General features: G+C 40.1%; 1 protein-coding gene across 3 annotated transcripts in view; it reads right to left on the minus strand.

Annotated features, from left to right (window-relative positions):
- The window catches only part of epha10 (EPH receptor A10), a 437,494-nt gene that overhangs the window by 142,965 nt on the left and 275,921 nt on the right, over nt 1–18,608 (minus strand). For all 3 annotated transcript variants that reach the window (XM_077548084.1, XM_077548081.1, XM_077548083.1), the window contains one exon: nt 12,973–13,645. In XM_077548084.1, the coding sequence (XP_077404210.1) occupies nt 12,973–13,645 (673 nt within the window). The remainder of the gene's footprint in view (nt 1–12,972; nt 13,646–18,608) is intronic.

An 18,608-nucleotide genomic window follows, 5' to 3' on the forward strand; every position in this document is an offset into this window, starting at 1 on the left:
CAGACCTGCCTGGTGTGTTCCTCTATATATTTTTTTTAACTCTCTCTCTCTCTGAGACCATGTCAGAGTCAGTGCATGTATACTGAGAGTAGATTACACACAGATGAACTCTATTTATAATCATCGGTCATTTAAGTCAAAATTGGATCATTCAGAAATGATCAAGGGAACTTTTGGAGTCAGTTGGCTGCACTGAGAGAAAAGGGGGTGGATATTTTAATATGTTATGTGAATCGTAATTAATTGCATGACTTCAATAATTAACTCACGATTAATCACAACATTTTATATCTGTTCTAAATAAAATGATTGTATACATTGTACAATTTTTTTGCTGAGTTTTCATACTCTTGTTAGCATAAAAGTGGAACAAAAATGTTAAACTAATGAATATGGCTGCATCTTTTAGTCATTGATACAGTATAATTCATAAAATTGAGTTAAAATTAAAAAAGATTTACTGTAAAAAACGAGTGTGATAATGATTTGTGTTGGTCATTTTTCTGCCATTAGATGGCACAATTGCATTTTTCTTTTCATATTAGGAGATATCTAATCTTTAACATGAAGTACCTTGTCAAATTTTGCACATTTAAAATTTTTAAAAATATATGCATTATTATTACATTTATTACTGCTAAATTTTGACGTGGAAGTGTCTGCTGCGTTGCGAATGGAATTCCCCCAGTACATGCTATCCAAGTAAGGCACGGTCATTAATCGGGCGTTTAAAAAAAAAAAAAAGTGGCGTTAAAGGAACTTTAAAATAACTCAGAATTAATTTGAACATGAACAAATTTTGACACCCCTAATATATATATATATATATATATATAAATATATATATAAAAATACTAATAATATATATATAATATTACTTTAATGCTGTCCTAACACGACAGCAGACATTTCTAAATCCATATTTTCCTAGGTGCTTGAATGTTTCATGTAGATCCGATGTGAAGAGGGGGTGGGGAGGCTGAAAGAAATAAGGACGTCATATCATGTGAGGACGCAAAGTGATTAAAGCTGGAGAGCCAACCTGTTCCTGAATGCATTCATGTCGGCCGTATTTAATGCATGAGCCTGGCATGGAAGATTCAAAGTGGGACAGGCGAGTGGCGCTCTCATTTGCATGTTTAACTCGTCGTCTCACTGGTTGTGACAAGTTCTCTTATCTCTCGCCTCCTCCTCGTTTGTTTCCTACAACTCTTTGTTCTTTCATTCATCACAGCCTTGGAACTTCTCTTATTCATATTGACCTTTCTTTAAAATTTCTTTTTTAAGAGCCCCGAAGCTTCTAATTTCTCGCTCGCCCATAACTCACTCACTTTACTTTTATTCTATTTTCCTCGCGTATTGTTCAGCTTCTTTTCACTTTTGAGTCCCCACCACCTCCACACATGCATTTGAATTTGTCCGCCGCTTTTACAACTCATATTTTATGCATTCAGCTCTCTTGCAAATCGACTAACAAACAGCACAACCACAAGAATTCCCTGACAGTTCGTTTCAGCTCGGCAGCGCTGTCGTCTCCCCCAACGTTCATCTCATCCACACTCATAACGACCTGTTTGTCTCTCGCTTCCATTCTTTCCTCGACCGCTTCTGTGCAAATAAAGGGCGGCAGACGGATGAACGGTGACTACTTGGCCTCCGCCCAGCTCGCGTACTCAATAACAAAGATATTTCATGTGACAATGGCTCTGCATTTACATGAGAGTGAGTGAAAGTTTGTTGGGCTGTGAGTCTATTTGTGTGCCGTCTTGCCACATGTTGCTTGGCAGGCTAGCCAAACAAATATATCAGATGCCCTTCCCAAAAGAGCACATTAGATTTTTTTTTCTCCCCCAGGAGACGGTGAATTATTTAAAGTGAAGACAGGTGGAAGAGATGACTAACAGAAGTCGGGGACGCTGCTCGGGAAGAGATGGATGGGGAAGGATGGAGGGAAGCAGGAGGACCAGATGGGCAAAGCGGGCACAGAGCCAAAGCGATCTGGTATATCGAGAAGGGGTGAAAAATGTGGTGGTGAAGAGCGTCGGGAACATTTTGGATTAAGTAGGGAATTATTAATAGATTTGAGATCATTGTTAAGAACTTCCTAAAATGAAGCGGCAAGAGGACGGGAAGTTGGTTGCCAGATTTTGCAAGGTCTCCTTTCAACAAAATGTACCAGTGTAAGGTAAAAATTAAGGTTTTAGAAGACTACAGTGTTGGCATATCAATATAAGGCTATGTATACACGTAGCCAGGTTTTTTGCAAACTGAAAATATTTTTCTGCGGCTTTGATGTTTCCGGGTACCCGTCGCTACTGGCTAAAAAGCAAAGCGTAGAGAGTCTCTGTCACAGAAATATAATCGTGCTATCATTGTGGGAATGCTCGAATCAATTACGCCATTAGCCTTAATTGTGACCAAGTCACGCTTAGCACACTGGTGAAACATCCTCCTGGCGTTGCCCAGGCCTACTAATGTGTGGGTTCAAACCCTGCTTGGAACACTTTTTTTTTTTCAATTTCAGAAATAGTCATTATACAACAAGTTAACATCCATTTCATTAAAAGTCATTTGACATGAACTTTTTTTCAATATGAATCTTATCTAATTATACTCGATTACTCAATACAATTGCATACAATATCCATTCCATATCCAGAGTTGTGCAGTTGTTACAGCAAAGGACTGGCATGTGGAAGGTCAGGGTTTGATTCCCACTTGGAACACTTTTATTTTTTCAATTTCTGAATTAATTGAATCCAATAATTTAACATCCATTTTACTAAATGGCTTTTGACATGAAGTGTTTTTCTATATTATTAAATATTTTCAGCTTTCAACTTTATGTTCACAATAGGAACTCTTTTGACAGTAGTTTTCCAGACTGAATTTGTGTATTTGAAGAAGCGAGTGTGCAGTTTAATTTTTTTCATTACAAACGAAGGTTTCTAAAAACTCCGGCCAAAGCGACGATTTGCGTATTTCTCCGGCTCTGCAGTCGCGTGCGTGCGTCAGTAAACAAAGTTTTATGTCGTCCTCTACACACGTCACTTAATCACATACCTCCCCAAGTTGTTAAAAAAAAAAAAAGAATTCGCTTCCCCATCGGGGAGACCATGTTTGTATATTTGTGTGTGGTGAGTGAGTGGGAAAAAAAAGTTGTAAAAAAAAAAAAGAAGTGAAGCTTTTTAAGATTTTGTATTTATCCTCTTTGTTTTCCTCTATGCGCCGTTAATGATGTATTGATTGACTGTTTCCAAGTATTTTTTTAATGAATAAAAATTCATTCTCGTGTGCGCTGACAGCACTGATCCGCATATATTCAGATCAGCGGCTGACAGTCCGTGCTTGCGTGACGTATGGTGAAGTGACGTCAAGAGGCGAGCAGTATCTGGCTAACTACTGCCGCCTAGAGGCTTGGCATGCATCTCATCGTAGGCGCAATTTGTGGAGGCGGACTCTGATTGGACAGAATTTGGGGAACTGTTGCCACCTCAATGTCTGGAATTGTTATGAACTTACTTAAAAACGCATTAATGCGGTTAGCTGTGGATGTTTTCTTTTTTTACAAACGTCGGGGTGTGGACACAAATTTTTTTTTCTTCTTCATCTGTAATGCTATATATATATATATATATATATATATATATATATATATATATATATATATATATATATATATATATATATATATATATAAAATCAGTTTGACTGGAGTTGTACAGTTTGTTTGTGTTTTTAATTTTAATGTGAAGAGGTTTGGCTCAGAGCTGTGCCGGTTCAGAGAGTGCTTTTTTTTTTCCAGTCAGTTAGGTTCAAACATCTTCCTTTTCTAATGTGTTCATTTGTTTTCATTTGTTTTGTTTTTCCGTTTATTTCAATCAATATTTCAGTTGGAGTTGTTTAATTAAAGATATAAACTTTAATCTCAAAAGACCGTTGTAGTATAATTTCTTCTTGTGTTAAAGATTAAATTGTGGAAACACAATTAAAACCTAATTAATTGTTATATAATTATTAAATGTATTAGATGGAAAGTCGTTCTACAAAAGCTCGACAGAACTTTGAGAGTAACGACTGAGAACACATAAGGAGCTTCGTGTTCAAGACCCAGAACAAGATGAGTAAGCGAGGGCCGATGAGGTCATGACGGGGGAAGATGAGTGGAACGCAGGGTACGAATAGCACAAAGATGATTGTGCACTGGTGCCAAATCTTAATCACACATACGCACATACAAACAGAAGCAAATAAATCTCCAGCTTATAGAGCAGACTTCAGCCAGTTAACCTGCCTCTCCACCCGCCTCACCCCGCCACATGGTCCCAATAGGGGGGGCAGGCGGGGAGACGGAATAACAGCTTGATGGATAGGCGCGCTGAAAAAGTAGGGAAATCCACAACGGAACGGTGCAGGACAGCAAGGCAGACGTCACAGATGCAGGCAAGTCGAGAGATAGACCGATATGTTTTTTTCCGGGGCCGATACCGATACCAATTATTGCCAGTCAAGGAGACCGATAACCAATATTTGGAGCCGAATATTGGCGTAAAATGTTTTTTTTTAAATATTAATTCTAACTCTTTGTTGGAATACTTTAAAGCATATGTTTATTGAACAACTTTTCAGATTTTCTAAATGTTTTTTTTTCTTCCAAATCTTAGACAATCGTCATATATGTTATAAAATTCTAACAAAAACTTCAGGGCACTCCCAGGGTCATAAGTATGTCTTAAAAACTAAGTGAAAACCTAAACAAGTAAATGTCATAGCTCCCTATAGTTTTCTACAATAAATAAATCCAAAATTCCATAATAACTAAACTTTCAGGTATCTTTGTTTTACTTTCAAAAAAAAGATGCAGCGTCTCTTATAAAACTAACTGGAAATCTAAATAAATTGTTTCCTGAGGTCAACAGTTTTATATGGATCTATTATGCTTTGGATCTGGTATGTTTTATTATTGTTATATAATTTATTGATTGAGCTGACCTATTGCATTGAAGTGTGGGGGTGTACTGGCAAAACCTTCACCGAACCCATTTTTCTTCAACAGAAACGTTTTATTCTTTTTTTTTTTTTTTTTTCTGGAGAGCTCAGTATTGTTCATTCGATTTGACATGTCATCATCCTTGCTCTCTTTTTTATTTTAATTTTTTTTATTAGGGTTAGGGAAACATTTTATTCACGTCCTTTTCGGATGTGGATACAGAAACCACACTAATTCAATATTTATACAACTAAAAACTTTCAAATTTAATGAATTGATGGAGTTTAACCGCATTAAAATAATGTATGGAGCCCATCCATACCAGTTAACATGCAAATCAACTTTAAAAAAAAAAAGGGAAAGTGAGTACAAATTAAAAGGAACAGCCCCCCAAACAACAAAAAAAAAACTAAATATAGAACAAAACGAACAATGTATTTCAACTCAAGGTGTCAATTTGTGGAACAATCTGGATTGTAAAACAAAATAATCACAGTCTGTATTTAAAAAAATTGTATAAAAGCACAATTACTGGAAATGTATATATAGCACAAGGACATGCTGTTGAATTATTTTATACAATTGTTACACTGAAAGCGTCTTGACTGCTCTTTTTTTAAAGAGTGAGAAAAAAATGATCAGCCATCAGATTTTTGAAAAAGGCCGATACCGATATTTGTTTAAATACCAAATATCGGCGCCGATAACCGACCGGGCCGATAATCGTTCTCTCCCTAGTCAAGTCGTGTAACTCTGACTGTTGAGACAAAATTTCAGCACACTTGTGCGGCGTCGGGAGTGCACGGGGGGTAAATAGGTCAGAGAAGTGATGAAGTGAAGTGGGGGAAAAAGCGAAGGAGAGCGACAGGAAGGAACAGCAGGGTGGTGAAGGCGCCAGGAGCTGGATTGTTGAGCAGCAAACAACAGAAAGATAATAAGAGAATGTGCTGAAGGCATGCTCCGCACTCACGGTAATTACATAGCAAAGAGCAGGCTGCCTTAATTAGAAGAGGAAGGAACTTGCGAGTGTGACAGAAACACATGCACAGAAAACAGCGCGGTTTGCGAGGTGAATTATTACATAATTTATTTCGCCTCAGACCGCAGCAACTGCTGGCGTTTCATCATTTCATAATGAGACCGGAGAACATGTGTGCAGCCATCAGTGTAAAGCTGGAGATATATGATAAAGAGCGCACACGCGAGTCTTGCTGACAGCCAGTAAAGCGAAGAATAGCTCTGCTCCCTACACTCGGTTTAATTCGCTATTCTTTTCTCTTTTACGTCTTCATTTCACACCGAGAAGCTGAGTGAGCAGAAATGCTAATTCACAGTAATGTCCTGCTGCACATTTGTTTCGACGTTTTACTGGAGGCCGGTCAAGTGCCGCGCTCGCCGCCAACGTCTTTTTTCTCTGCCAGGGGAGTAAGCGCTCCTTATTCATTAACAGTAGCAAGATAACCTCCATTTATCCATCCCTTACATACTGTACTGTACATTCATTTGTAGTTATTCAATTTCAAGTGTCATAGGGAAATGACCCCGAGCTTTTCAACACCGCATACATTCTCTACAATCAGACATTCATTGAAGGAGGAAGCCAAACCCAGCGCTCGAAGGTTGTAATTTGCTGTATTTCTCGAGAGATTGGAGTGCAAGGCCTCCTCAATATGTTTTGGCAAAAAAAAACTTTGATCTAAAGGTTTTGACAGCTTGAGTCCCGGTGATAAACTTTTATGATTGTGGGAATGCTGACAAACATTCCCACATATGTTATTGGGATTCTTTATTCTTACTTATTATAGCATTTTATTCTCCCCACTTTCTGTCATGCAACGACCCCCACATAATACTACTAATTTAATATTAAATATCAACTTTTCCCCATTCATTTTCAATGGGACTGACTAACTTTTTTTAAGTCCTACTTTCCACGCCCACTTCCATACATACAATTTATCATCATTACCAGCTGTCTAGTAACCAGGAGGTCGTGGGTTCGAATCCCACCTTCGACATGTACATTGCAAATATATCCATGGCCATCATATCAGGAAATGGATTATCATTTCACTGAAATGATTTAAGCACATGCATTCAAATCTTAGCATTCAGATAATAGCATTCCGCTTTTCAGCATTCCCACACAATTTCTGCAGAAATTGTCCTTTGTCTAGTTAAGAGTTTTGTTTGTCCCAGCCAATTGTGTAAAGATTTTTTTCTTCTTCTTTTGCATTCAGCAACATACAGTAGAAGCTCCTCCAAATATACATTATGCACATTGTTGGGTGGAGGAGACGGGCTTTGGAACTACACTCATAATAATCTTTTCATCTGTAATTTTAACAGTGTTGATATTTGATTTGAATTTCATCCCACTTAAAACAACATAAAGTGAAAATGTGTGACGTTATAACGCTACGTTTCATTTGTGATGCGTCATGACGTTCGTGGTGTGTCATCTGTAGTAAATGTCGCATGAAATATTGAGGAGTGATTAACATTAAATTGAAAGGAGAAATAGATTAATTAAAAAAACAGAGAGGCTGAACTATGCAAACATTCATCCTGTGTTAATCTATTGTCAATGTTAGCCAAACTTGTATTCACACCTTTATTATTATTTATTTGAGATAGAATCTTAATATTAATTTCAATCTGAACATTTTTTTTTTTTTTTACGTAGTCAATGGCTAGAGCTCAAAACATTGGGTTATTTTGAGACCAAGTTTGCGAGTTCCCCAAGATGCGCTAGCTGCATGTCGGCTAAATACGTATTGGCTCATGATGTACAGTGTCTATTAATTACTTCTTTTTGTTTGTTAATTACTTATTGTCATGCACCTCAACTACAATTTTAAGTTTTGGTCTGCTGGAAAATGAAAATGGAGACCTTGAGGGTGTGTGTGTCTGTGTGATTTCCGAACAAGTATATATATATATATATATATATATATATATATATATATAAATATATATATAAATATATATATATATATATATATATATATATATATATAAATATATATATAAATATATATATATATATATATATATATATATATATATATATATATTAAAATAAAAACATTTAACCATCCGATCAATTTTTTTCTCGTATCTCGAAACTAATTAGACATGTTTTATAAGATTTTACATCAAGAATTATTCCGTATTTTTTACCCCACTGATTTAATAAAAGCATAAAAGATGGTAAACTACTGATGCTGCAAAACCTCTGCAGTAATCCAGTGTTGCTGGAGATTGGCATGACCGTAACAATGCGTGTGCTAATAATCCTCTACTGCACAACACAGCTCACACCGTTATCATTAGCTACTCACAGGCTATTCAATATTATTGACCTGTGTTGAGACACTTAATGCATTTGCTTTTGCTACGTTACACACATGAATAAGACACATTAGTAGTTTTGTGCAGATGTTCAAAAGAGAATCAGTGAGTTTTTGATTTGCATTTTTTAAATTACGTTCCACAGGTAATCCACAAACTTTATTGGCACATAGAGCCCTAATGCCCTTCCCACACACAATGCAATCAACAAAACTCTGTGTGAGTGTAGTTTGTCTGTTCTTACTATAAATGTGCATGAGCATTGCCAGCCTGATTCTTCATTTTAGTGGTGCATCAGGGAAAATCAATAGCTCCGGTGCAATGGGAGTTGGGAGTCTGTCTGCATATTCATACCAGAAATGAAACGAACGATCTTGTGTCAGAAAAGGTTTTTACATTAATATAGATGATCGTTTGAAGTTTGGAAAACAACAGGTGAGATTCCATTTTTGGCAGCATTCTTACATAGAGGTTACTTCTACCGTCAGAAATGTATTATAATTTGTGATCTTAGTTAGACATAATAACAACAACTGTTAAGCAGGTGTTAAGCAAAAAAAATTTCGGACATTTTGCAAACAAAAATTGCTATTAAAAAGCAACACTAATAGACTGTCATAAATAATATACACTTTCAATTCCATAATGCTCCTGCTCCAGCAGGGAAACCAAAACTTTAAGGATCATTTAAACAAAAGAGTTACATTGCTTCCAATACAGCAATAACACTAACTAGCAAACTCAAATTCATAAATAATGAATCCAAGCTACTATCCACTTTACTAACTTTCCCTCCTTCCTGTGTCCTGTTTAGACAGGCAAAGGCTGTCTCCACGGCAATGAGACGATGTGCTTTAGCGTAGGGACATACTGTACACACAACCCTATTCCAATGCCTTTTCTCTTCTAGTGGTTTCCTTTCTCATCTAGGAAGTGACAAATCAACGGGCTTTCCCATTTCATCTTCCTCTGTTGGTTATTTTTGACATTTCTTGGACAGGCTGTGCCTGTTAAAGCCAGTTTTGTCACTCTGTACTTCTGTGCATGTGCTATCGCAACATATATTCATTCATTCATTCATTCCAAACCATGTTGCTTGTTGCTACTTCTACTACTACAGATCTTTAGCTACAGCTCCTGGAGGTGTACCTAATGGAGTATCTGTCGAGTATAAAAATGCACTGTAAGTTCCTCTGGCAACAAAATGAATAGAATTTGGCGCTAAGAGAAGGAGAGTGAGCACTTCTTCCACTCAACTGTCAGCTCTCCGTTTTGTTCTGACTTGTGAAAACAACTCATTCATACACTCAAACATTTTCTATCCAGCACCACATCACACAATCAGTCTATTTCCTTACCAGTAGCACATCATGTAACCATTTCTAGTTATGTATTCAGCACATCAGCAGATTAGATTTCTTGTACAAACAAAAATCCCAACTGCAAAAATGTGCACCACCTGGTGCGGGTATGCATCTGCATTTTAATTTGATTTAGGGATAAACCGATGATCGGGCGGGCTGATATTTGGCATTTTGACAAATATCGGCATCGGCCTTTTAACAAAATCTGGTAAATTTGGGGTTTTTGTCATGATTTGTGAGAGTTCTTACTTGTCTCAAAGACTTTTAAAACATATTCAGACAATTTTTCACTGTCTGCAAAGATCTTTGGAAAACTTTTCCGAACCCTGACGAAAAACCCAAATTAGCTACATTCGCACGCATCTGTCGCTCAGTGAGATAATGGGAACTTTTAATTCATGGATTTAGTTACATTTCCACTATATAAAAAAAAAATCTCCCTGAACTTTGTAGTTTAAAATTTTTTTTTTTTTTTAAAGAAATTATCTTGAAATTTTGGAAAACTATTTACAGTAAAAAACGTACTTAAAAATGCTGATGACCATGAAAGCTCCCTGCAATTTTTGCTATATTTTTTAAACAAAGCTGTCAATTCTTTATATGTTTAAAAAAAGAAACAGTATTTTTCATTTTATTTTTTATTTATTTTTTCTAACACTAATATTTTCTCTTTTACTGCCAATGAATATCACCTTGACATATCGGTTATCGTTCTCCTTGACTACTAATAATTGGTATCGGCATCGGCCTTGAAAAAAACACAGTATCACTAATTTGATTGAATGGGATACAAGGAATTTCTGCACATTATCACCCACGATACATTCCAAAACAAAGCAAAATGAGCTGCAAAAGTTTTGACGCTCCAATCTGGAGATTCAATTTTTGCTCGCCAATGAGCAACGTCTTATGTCAAAACATTTGAATAGTATCTGACTGTTTTTACGTCAGCATCTCGCCCACCCTACGCACTTCACACATGACGCGCGAGTGGGAATGTGTGTGCGCACGGGTCTCATTTTGGCTGGATGTAAATGCCAGAAGTGAAGCTGTGGTTTTCAACAGAATGAGGGCACAGTACATTAGTCACCATGTTCACACACAGAAGCACAAGCACATTCAGATTGGGACGCCTTGCCGCTTCACGTACCACGTCTTGAGATGCGCAACAATGTCGTCGTGGGTTTTGCATCTTTTTTGGATGCACACATATATTGTGGCGACATGACGGATTTGATGATGCAGCCCTCGTTGCTGATGTCAATGTTGAAAAAAATGTGGCTATCTATTGACCTCATTAATTAATAATTCAGTTTTTAGCAAGATTTTTAGATTTTTCTTTTTCTACCTTACGTATTGTACGAGTGTATGTACTATGTACTGTGAGGAATTGTAAAATGTAAAATATCTACAATGTAATTCCTTCCCCCAATTCTTGAGTTATAATCTTCATCATAGTTTCTATTTTGTTTTGACTTTTTTTTAATTAAATTCAGTTAGTTTGAATTTTTTTTTAGAGCAGTTTATATATTTTAATTTGTTTTTATTTTCTTGAAAATGCTTGGTTTTAGATACGTTTTTAGTTTCAGTATTAAGTTTTTTTATTTTTATATATGGACTATTTGTCAGGTGCAAAAAATTTATTAAGTACTCCAAAAACAAAGGAAAATTTTGCTTGTTTTTATTTGCTCGAAAATGCTTCATTTTAGTTTTTGTTAGTTTTAGTATGAGTTTTAGTTGTTATTTTTATTTTTATTTTATATATCTATGGAGTATTTGTAAAAAACAACAACAATTAAGTACTGGGTAATTAAGTAAAAAGTAATTAAGTACTCTGAAAACGAAGGAAATTTTTGCTTGTTAGTTCTTATTTTCTCGAAAATGCTTCATTTGAGTTAAAAAAAAAATAGGTTTTAGGTTTGTTTGTTGTTTTTAATAAATATCTGGAGTATTTGCTGGATGCAAGATAAAAAAAAAAACTTAAGTACTGGGTAATTAAGTAAATGACTGAAAAGCCCAAATTGAAGGACATTTTCTGCTTGTTAGTATTTATTCGTTCTGATTTTCAAAAAAAAAAAAAATGCTTCGTTTTAGTTTATTAGTTGTAGTACTAGTTTTATTTAATTTTGATTTTTTTTTTTTTATATATGGGGTATTTGTCGGAAGCAAGATTTAAAAAAGTAACTAAGTAATGTGTAATTAAATAAACGACTGAAAAGAGGAAAATGGAGGAAAATTTTGCTTGTTAGTTTTTATTTTCTTGAACATTTAGTTTTACTTTTTAGCGGTTTTAGTGGTAGATTTAGTTGTTGTTGTTTGAATATATGGAGTATATCGGGTCAAAATTGAAAAAAAGTAACTACGTACTGTGTAATTAAGTAAATTAATTCTCAAACAACTGAAAAGACAAAAACAAAATATATTTTCATAAATGTAAGATATAGTTTCAGTTTTTTATTTTTTACATTACTTTTTTTACTACTTAAATGTTTTTATTTTTATTTATTTCATTAGTTTTAGTTAACTAAAATAACCTTTTTTCTTGCAATGTTTGTATCCAAACACAATTCCAATACACTGAAACTTGCCTTTGAGCATTTAATACAACAAATAGGAATGGCAAAAACTATGATCGAGTATAACCATCCGACGCTGGGTCGTACGTCCTTCTCTGTAAGAAGTCGGGCGAACCCTCGTGGAAATAATGGGTTATAAATCAGTGCTATCCCCTCCTCCGCAGGAGGAGCTGTCTCGTCTAATGTTGACGCGCAATTATGTGATTGCTTTGTTAGTGCATTGTTATTCAGTGTCATCAGTGTTATCATCACAGCTAATGTGCGCATGTCCTAGTGTGCTGTAAAAGCAGTAGCACAAAAAGATATCTTCATAGTATGCATGTACTGTACGTATATAAAGCGGGTATTACGCGTTTTTCTCATACTGATGACAAACAGCTTTATTGTAGCATATTAGCTAGCAGGGGAATTTTATATCCTTTAAAAATAACCATAAATGTTATTTTGAAGGAAAATCTGCACTATTGTATTTGAGAGGCCGTCTTTGTTCTGTGGTTGTTTCTTTATTCTGGTTGATTCATTTGTCTCGCATTGTTGTCATGTGATAGAACATTTTGACATCAATAGACACTTTCATATCTCTACACAAATCATCGTTTTAATTGCATGACAGTTAGCTCATTGTGGATATTTTTATTCTATTCATACTTATTTTCCCAAACGTTGCACATTGTTGATGTTTTCCTACCTTCACAGCTGCTGTGTCCCTCCTCGTAACCTGCACTGCAGCTGCATTTCCCAATGGGCACCAGCCATTCCCCTTCGGCACTGCAATGCATCCTGGGAGGGCTGTCGGCGTCCACCTCAGAGTTGTTGACGCAGCTGCCGCGCACCTCGACCAGCGTGGAAAAAGCCGCCTCGGCTACCGTGTCGGGAAAGATGGCCAAGTTCTGGACGGTGGCGAGGCAGCGCTTGTAGTACACCCGCACGGCCACCAGGGCTACACAGGCGCCGACATCCTGGAACGCCAGGTGGAAACCCCTGCGGTTGAGATGACCGATCTCCCGTACCTCGGTGTTCAGCTTCATCTTGCGCTCGCCCAAATCGCCCTGCGTGAAGCTCTCGTCGGCAGCGATGGTGTCAATTTTAGTGTAGCGGTCCTCTCGGGTCACGCCGCCGAGGTCCCGGTCCGATTCGACGTAGAGGAGGTTGAAGGTTTCCTTGCAAGTGCCCGCCACGCCGGGGATGCTGTTGCAGTCGCGGAGTGTGAACTGAAGCTCCACGAAGATGCGCTGGCCGCCTCGACGGGCCACCCAGCCAGTCTGCAGCCAGTTGTTCTGCTGGCTGGGCTCCATCACGTTGCACACCTGGTAGGTCCGGATGGGCTTGTACTTTTCATCGACGCCACTTATCTCCTCCCACTGGGAGGGAGAAAAGAGAAACAATTACAGCCATTCAAATCTTTGAAAATGATTTTTTTAATACTTTGTCATGCACTCCCCAAAACGTATTTAAACGTTTTTTTTATGTTTTTCTTATGCAAGAACATACAGATGATGGCGTCGCTACGTCAGACAACCGCCTCCAATTTGTCATGTTTTGGTTTTGGTTCTGTCATGTTCAGTTTCTGCTTTCCTTGTGTGTTTTCCTTGTCTTGTTGATTGTGACCCTGCCCTTCCTTGTGTTGTCCAATCAGTGCCCTCAGCCACTTGTGTCTGGTCCAGGTGTGTCTTGTTGCGTCATTAGTGTTGGTGTATTTAGTCTGCTGTCTCTCCTCTGTCTGTGTTGGTGCATTGTGGTATGTATGTTTGTCCTCATGTCATGCTGCCTGTTTTCTGTTCCCTCCCAAGTTCTAGTTCAAGTTCATGTTTTGTTGCTGTCTGTTTTTTTTGTTCCCTCTTTTGTTCAAGTTCAAGTTCATGCTTTGTTTTATGTTTTTGAACTTTGGAAACCTTTTTGTTAATAGAAATTAAATCCCTTTTTTTTGAACTACACCCCTGCCTCCTTGCTCTGCCTTCCCGCATCTGGGTCCTAAAGCCCCCCGTTTTGACAGAATGCACCAACCAGAGAAGGACCCAGCGGGAGTGCTGAAAACCATGATGGGGAATCAGGAGGCGCGCCTGGCGCGCCAGGAGGAGCTCCAGCACATCATGGCCGCCCAAATGGACCTGCTGTCCTCTTTGGTTAAGGGAGTTGGGCGTCGTTGGGCTTCAGATGGTGGCGCTCGGAGTCGCCAGCCGCAACTCCCCGAGCCACGTCTGCCTCCGCAGCCCCAGGTCCCCGTGTCGGCTCCGCCGCAGCCCCAGGTCCCCGTATCGGCTCAGCCGCAGCCTCAAGTACCTGTCCTACCACGCCTGCCGCCGCTGCCTCAAGTCATCTGCCAGGTCTGCCGCCACAGCTTCAAGCCTCTCTGCCAGGACTGCCGCCACATCCTCATGTCCCTTTCCCTGCCAGGACTGCCGCCGCAGCCTCAAGTCCCTATCCTGCCAGGTCTACCGTCGCAGCCTCAAGTCCCTATCGTGCCACGTCTGCCACCGCAGTCCCAGGTTCCCGTACCGACTCCGCGGCAGCTCCCGGACTCCGTGCCGCCTCCGTGGCAGCTCCCGGACTCCGTGCCGGCTCCGCGGCAGCCCCAAGTCCCCGAGCCGCGTCGGCCGTCGGAGCCTCAGGTCTCCGAGCCGCGTCGGCCGTCGGAGCCTCAGGTCTCCGAGCCGCGTCGGCCGTCGGAGCCTCAGGTCTCCGAGCCGCGTCGGCCGTCGGAGACTCAGGTCTCCGAGCCGCGTCGGCCGTCGGAGACTCAGGTCTCCGAGCCGCGTCGGCCGTCGGAGACTCAGGTCTCCGAGCCGCGTCGGCCCCCGGACTCCGTGCCGGCTCCGCGTCGGCCCCCGGACTCCGTGCCGGCTCCGCGTCAGCCCCAAGATCCCGTCTCGTTTTCACGTCAGCCCCAAGATCCCGTCTCGTTTTCACGTCAGCCCCAAGATCCCGTCTCGTTTTCACGTCAGCCCCAAGATCCCGTCTCGTTTTCACGTCAGCCCCAAGATCCCGTCTCGTTTTCACGTCAGCCCCAAGATCCCGTCCCGTTTTCACGTCAGCCCCAAGATCCCGTCCCGTTTTCACGTCAGCCCCAAGATCCCATATCAGCTCCGCGTCGGGCCAGGTTTCCGTCCCGTTTTCACGTCAGCCCCAAGATCCCGTATCAGCTCCGCGTCAGGCCCAGGTTTCCGTCCCGGCTTTGCGACAACCCCAGGATTCCGGATCAGCTCCACAGCAACTTCCGGCTCCGCGTCAGCTCCAAGTTCCCATATCAGCTCCACAGCAGGCCCCGGACTCCGTGCCGGCTCCGCGACAGTCCCCGGACTCCGTGCCGCCTCCACGGCAGCCTCAAGTCATCGCGCCTCGTCGGCCGCCTCCACGGCAGCCTCAAGTCTTCGCGCCTCCACGGCAGCCTCAAGTCTTCGCGCCTCCACGGCAGCCTCAAGTCTTCGCGCCTCCACGGCAGCCTCCACGGCCGCCTCAAGTCCTCGCGCCTCCACGGCAGCTTCAGGACCCCGGGCGTTCTCACCCTCTGCAGCCCCGGGCCTCCTGGCTTCGGCCGCTCTCGTGCGGGGTCTCTTCGCTTCTTCCATGGCGGCGTCAGGCCCATGGGGGTGGACAGGAGATGTTCATCCCACGGCCGTCCTATTCCGGTGTGGCGTCCGGGGCGCCCTCCAGATCAGCGCCGCCGGGCTCCCCTCGTCTGGCGTCCAGGACGTCCCCCGGACTAGACTGGAGGGATGTGTCAGGTTCCCGCCTCCGCGCCCCCTCCGCCCGCCCTGTTTTTGAACTTTTTAAGGGACGTCTGGAAGCCGTCCCTCGACGGAGGGGTTCTGTCATGTTTTGGTTTTGGTTCTGTCATGTTCAGTTTCTGCTTTCCTTGTGTGTTTTCCTTGTCTTGTTGATTGTGACCCTGCCCTTCCTTGTGTTGTCCAATCAGTGCCCTCAGCCACTTGTGTCTGGTCCAGGTGTGTCTTGTTGCGTCATTAGTGTTGGTGTATTTAGTCTGCTGTCTCTCCTCTGTCTGTGTTGGTGCATTGTGGTATGTATGTTTGTCCTCATGTCATGCTGCCTGTTTTCTGTTCCCTCCCAAGTTCAAGTTCATGTTTTGTTGCTGTCTGTTTTTTTTGTTCCCTCTTTTGTTCAAGTTCATGCTTTGTTTTATGTTTTTGAACTTTGGAAACCTTTTTGTTAATAGAAATTAAATCCCTTTTTTTTGAACTACACCCCTGCCTCCTTGCTCTGCCTTCCCGCATCTGGGTCCTAAAGCCCCCCGTTTTGACACAATTGGAGAGAAGCTGGCGGAGTGATCTAGTGTTCCCACCAAGACATTCATTTTTGTCCTGTGTAACATACTGTACTCTAAATGGACAGAAGTATTGTGAGAATTTCAGGAAGTGAAAATTGAATCAGATATGGCGTCATCACTTCCCAGGGCACTCCAGTTCCTCCACACTGTAAATGTTTCTTGACTAGAATTGCTCTCCCCAACATTTTCCGGCAAAGTTGGAAGATTAAAATTGTCTCAGAAAGATGAATCAAGATTCAGTGTGGGTGCAGCCCAACCTATGATGGATTCATTACTGATAAAGAGTTATTTTCTGACTCAACACAGTCAAGCGGCAAAGCCGACATTGAAAATGGCTTGTTAGTGCTGGTCTTGTGCAAAACAACACCAGTGCCATGGTGACAAATGCGTCTTTTCAGAAGGGGGGGCGATTGATGCATCAATTGATTCTTTCATCGAGCGGCCAATCTGACAAGCAGCACGACAAGTGGATGCAATTTGGTGAAACTGTTGTGTTTGTGCTCAGCTCTGACACGCGCCGGCCAACCAACAAACTGTTTTCCACAAGAGTCAAACTTTAAATCAGTGCATGAGGAACTCGTACGTAAATAAATATCAAAATAGAAGTCGTGTCCTTGTTATGGATCCTGTTGTTCACCCATGTATTACTACAACAATAAAGTGTTGCTATATATCCATTTAATAATTATTGATTTCAATTTTGTTACAGAGATGCTATGGTATGCTACCTTCAGAATTTAAATGATAATCCGATAACGCCTAACGCAGCGTGCACAAATGGAAACATCGTTAGGGATCATCTGAAATTCTCCATGCCCTCTTGATAAATGATTTGTTGATAAGTGGCGAGAACTGCAGCTTCCTTCCACGTTCCTAAACATAAGCAAACTGAATGCTGTAAATTGCTCACAGGTGTGAATGGTTGATTCAGATTCCCAAATCAGACCATGTGGTATAGAACACTGACAAGTTGATTAGTTTTAAGCTGCTTTTGCAGTTGGTAGGTTGTTTTTGTGTTAGCTTAGGTCTAGGAGTGGCCTGATATTAAATTGTGATGGTAGGATAACCGTGAGCAAAACTATTGCAGTAGCCCCCCCATTTGAACACAGTATGTTTTATTTTTAAACAAAATGTATAATATTTGGTACACTGAAAATGTGCCATTTTGTATTTAAATGAATAAATAAGTAAATTAATTAATACATCTTCTGATTTATTTCTTAGCAACTCACAGTGTCACTTTCAGAACAGACCCATGGCTACTCATGTTGTCCTTGGGGCTAACTAGGTGTTCAAATTACAGCTCTAAAATAACTTCTTCTTTTTAAATACTTAAAGAGGGTACATAAAAACAACGTTTCCCTACATAACACAATTTATTTCATTCAATCATTCATTTATTCATTTTCTGAACCAATATGAAAAAATAAAAATAAAAATAAATTACAACTAACTAAACTTTAATTATGTTTTAATTCTACTTAGTAAGTCAGTGTCACTAGTGAGGTATTTTTTTTTAGAACAGACCTGCGGGCTACTCATGTTATTCTTGGGGCTAACTAGCATTCATTCACTGGCACTTTTTCCTTTTTTAAGGACAATGCATATTAACAGAGCAAAAAGACAACCGTGTTCTTCTTCTTGCTCACAGACAAGGAGAAGAAAAATAATTAGAGGCCATTAACTTCAAAGAGGTGGCTTGTTTACTTATCTCTACAAGCAGCCATATTGTGTCTTACTTAGACGTCACCTCAAAAAACAAAAGGGGAGCTTATAAACGGTAACAGTCAGTATTCACGGTAAACGGTCAAACCGGTAATCGGCCCATGGCTATTTTAAGTCGATTATGATGTTCTATTTTTCTTAAATAATGTAGATTCCCATATATACTAAGCTACCAAATGGTATACTTATTGGCGATTATTACTACCTACTGGCCAAAGTTACAAAATGTGTTTATCAAACAACACTGTCTTGCAATATTACAACCATAAATCTAACACCATTATTCCTTTTCCTCCTGGCGTTAACACAAACAGATG

This window comes from Vanacampus margaritifer, chromosome 17 (genome assembly GCF_051991255.1).
Source record: "Vanacampus margaritifer isolate UIUO_Vmar chromosome 17, RoL_Vmar_1.0, whole genome shotgun sequence".
Lineage (NCBI taxonomy): Eukaryota > Metazoa > Chordata > Actinopteri > Syngnathiformes > Syngnathidae > Vanacampus > Vanacampus margaritifer.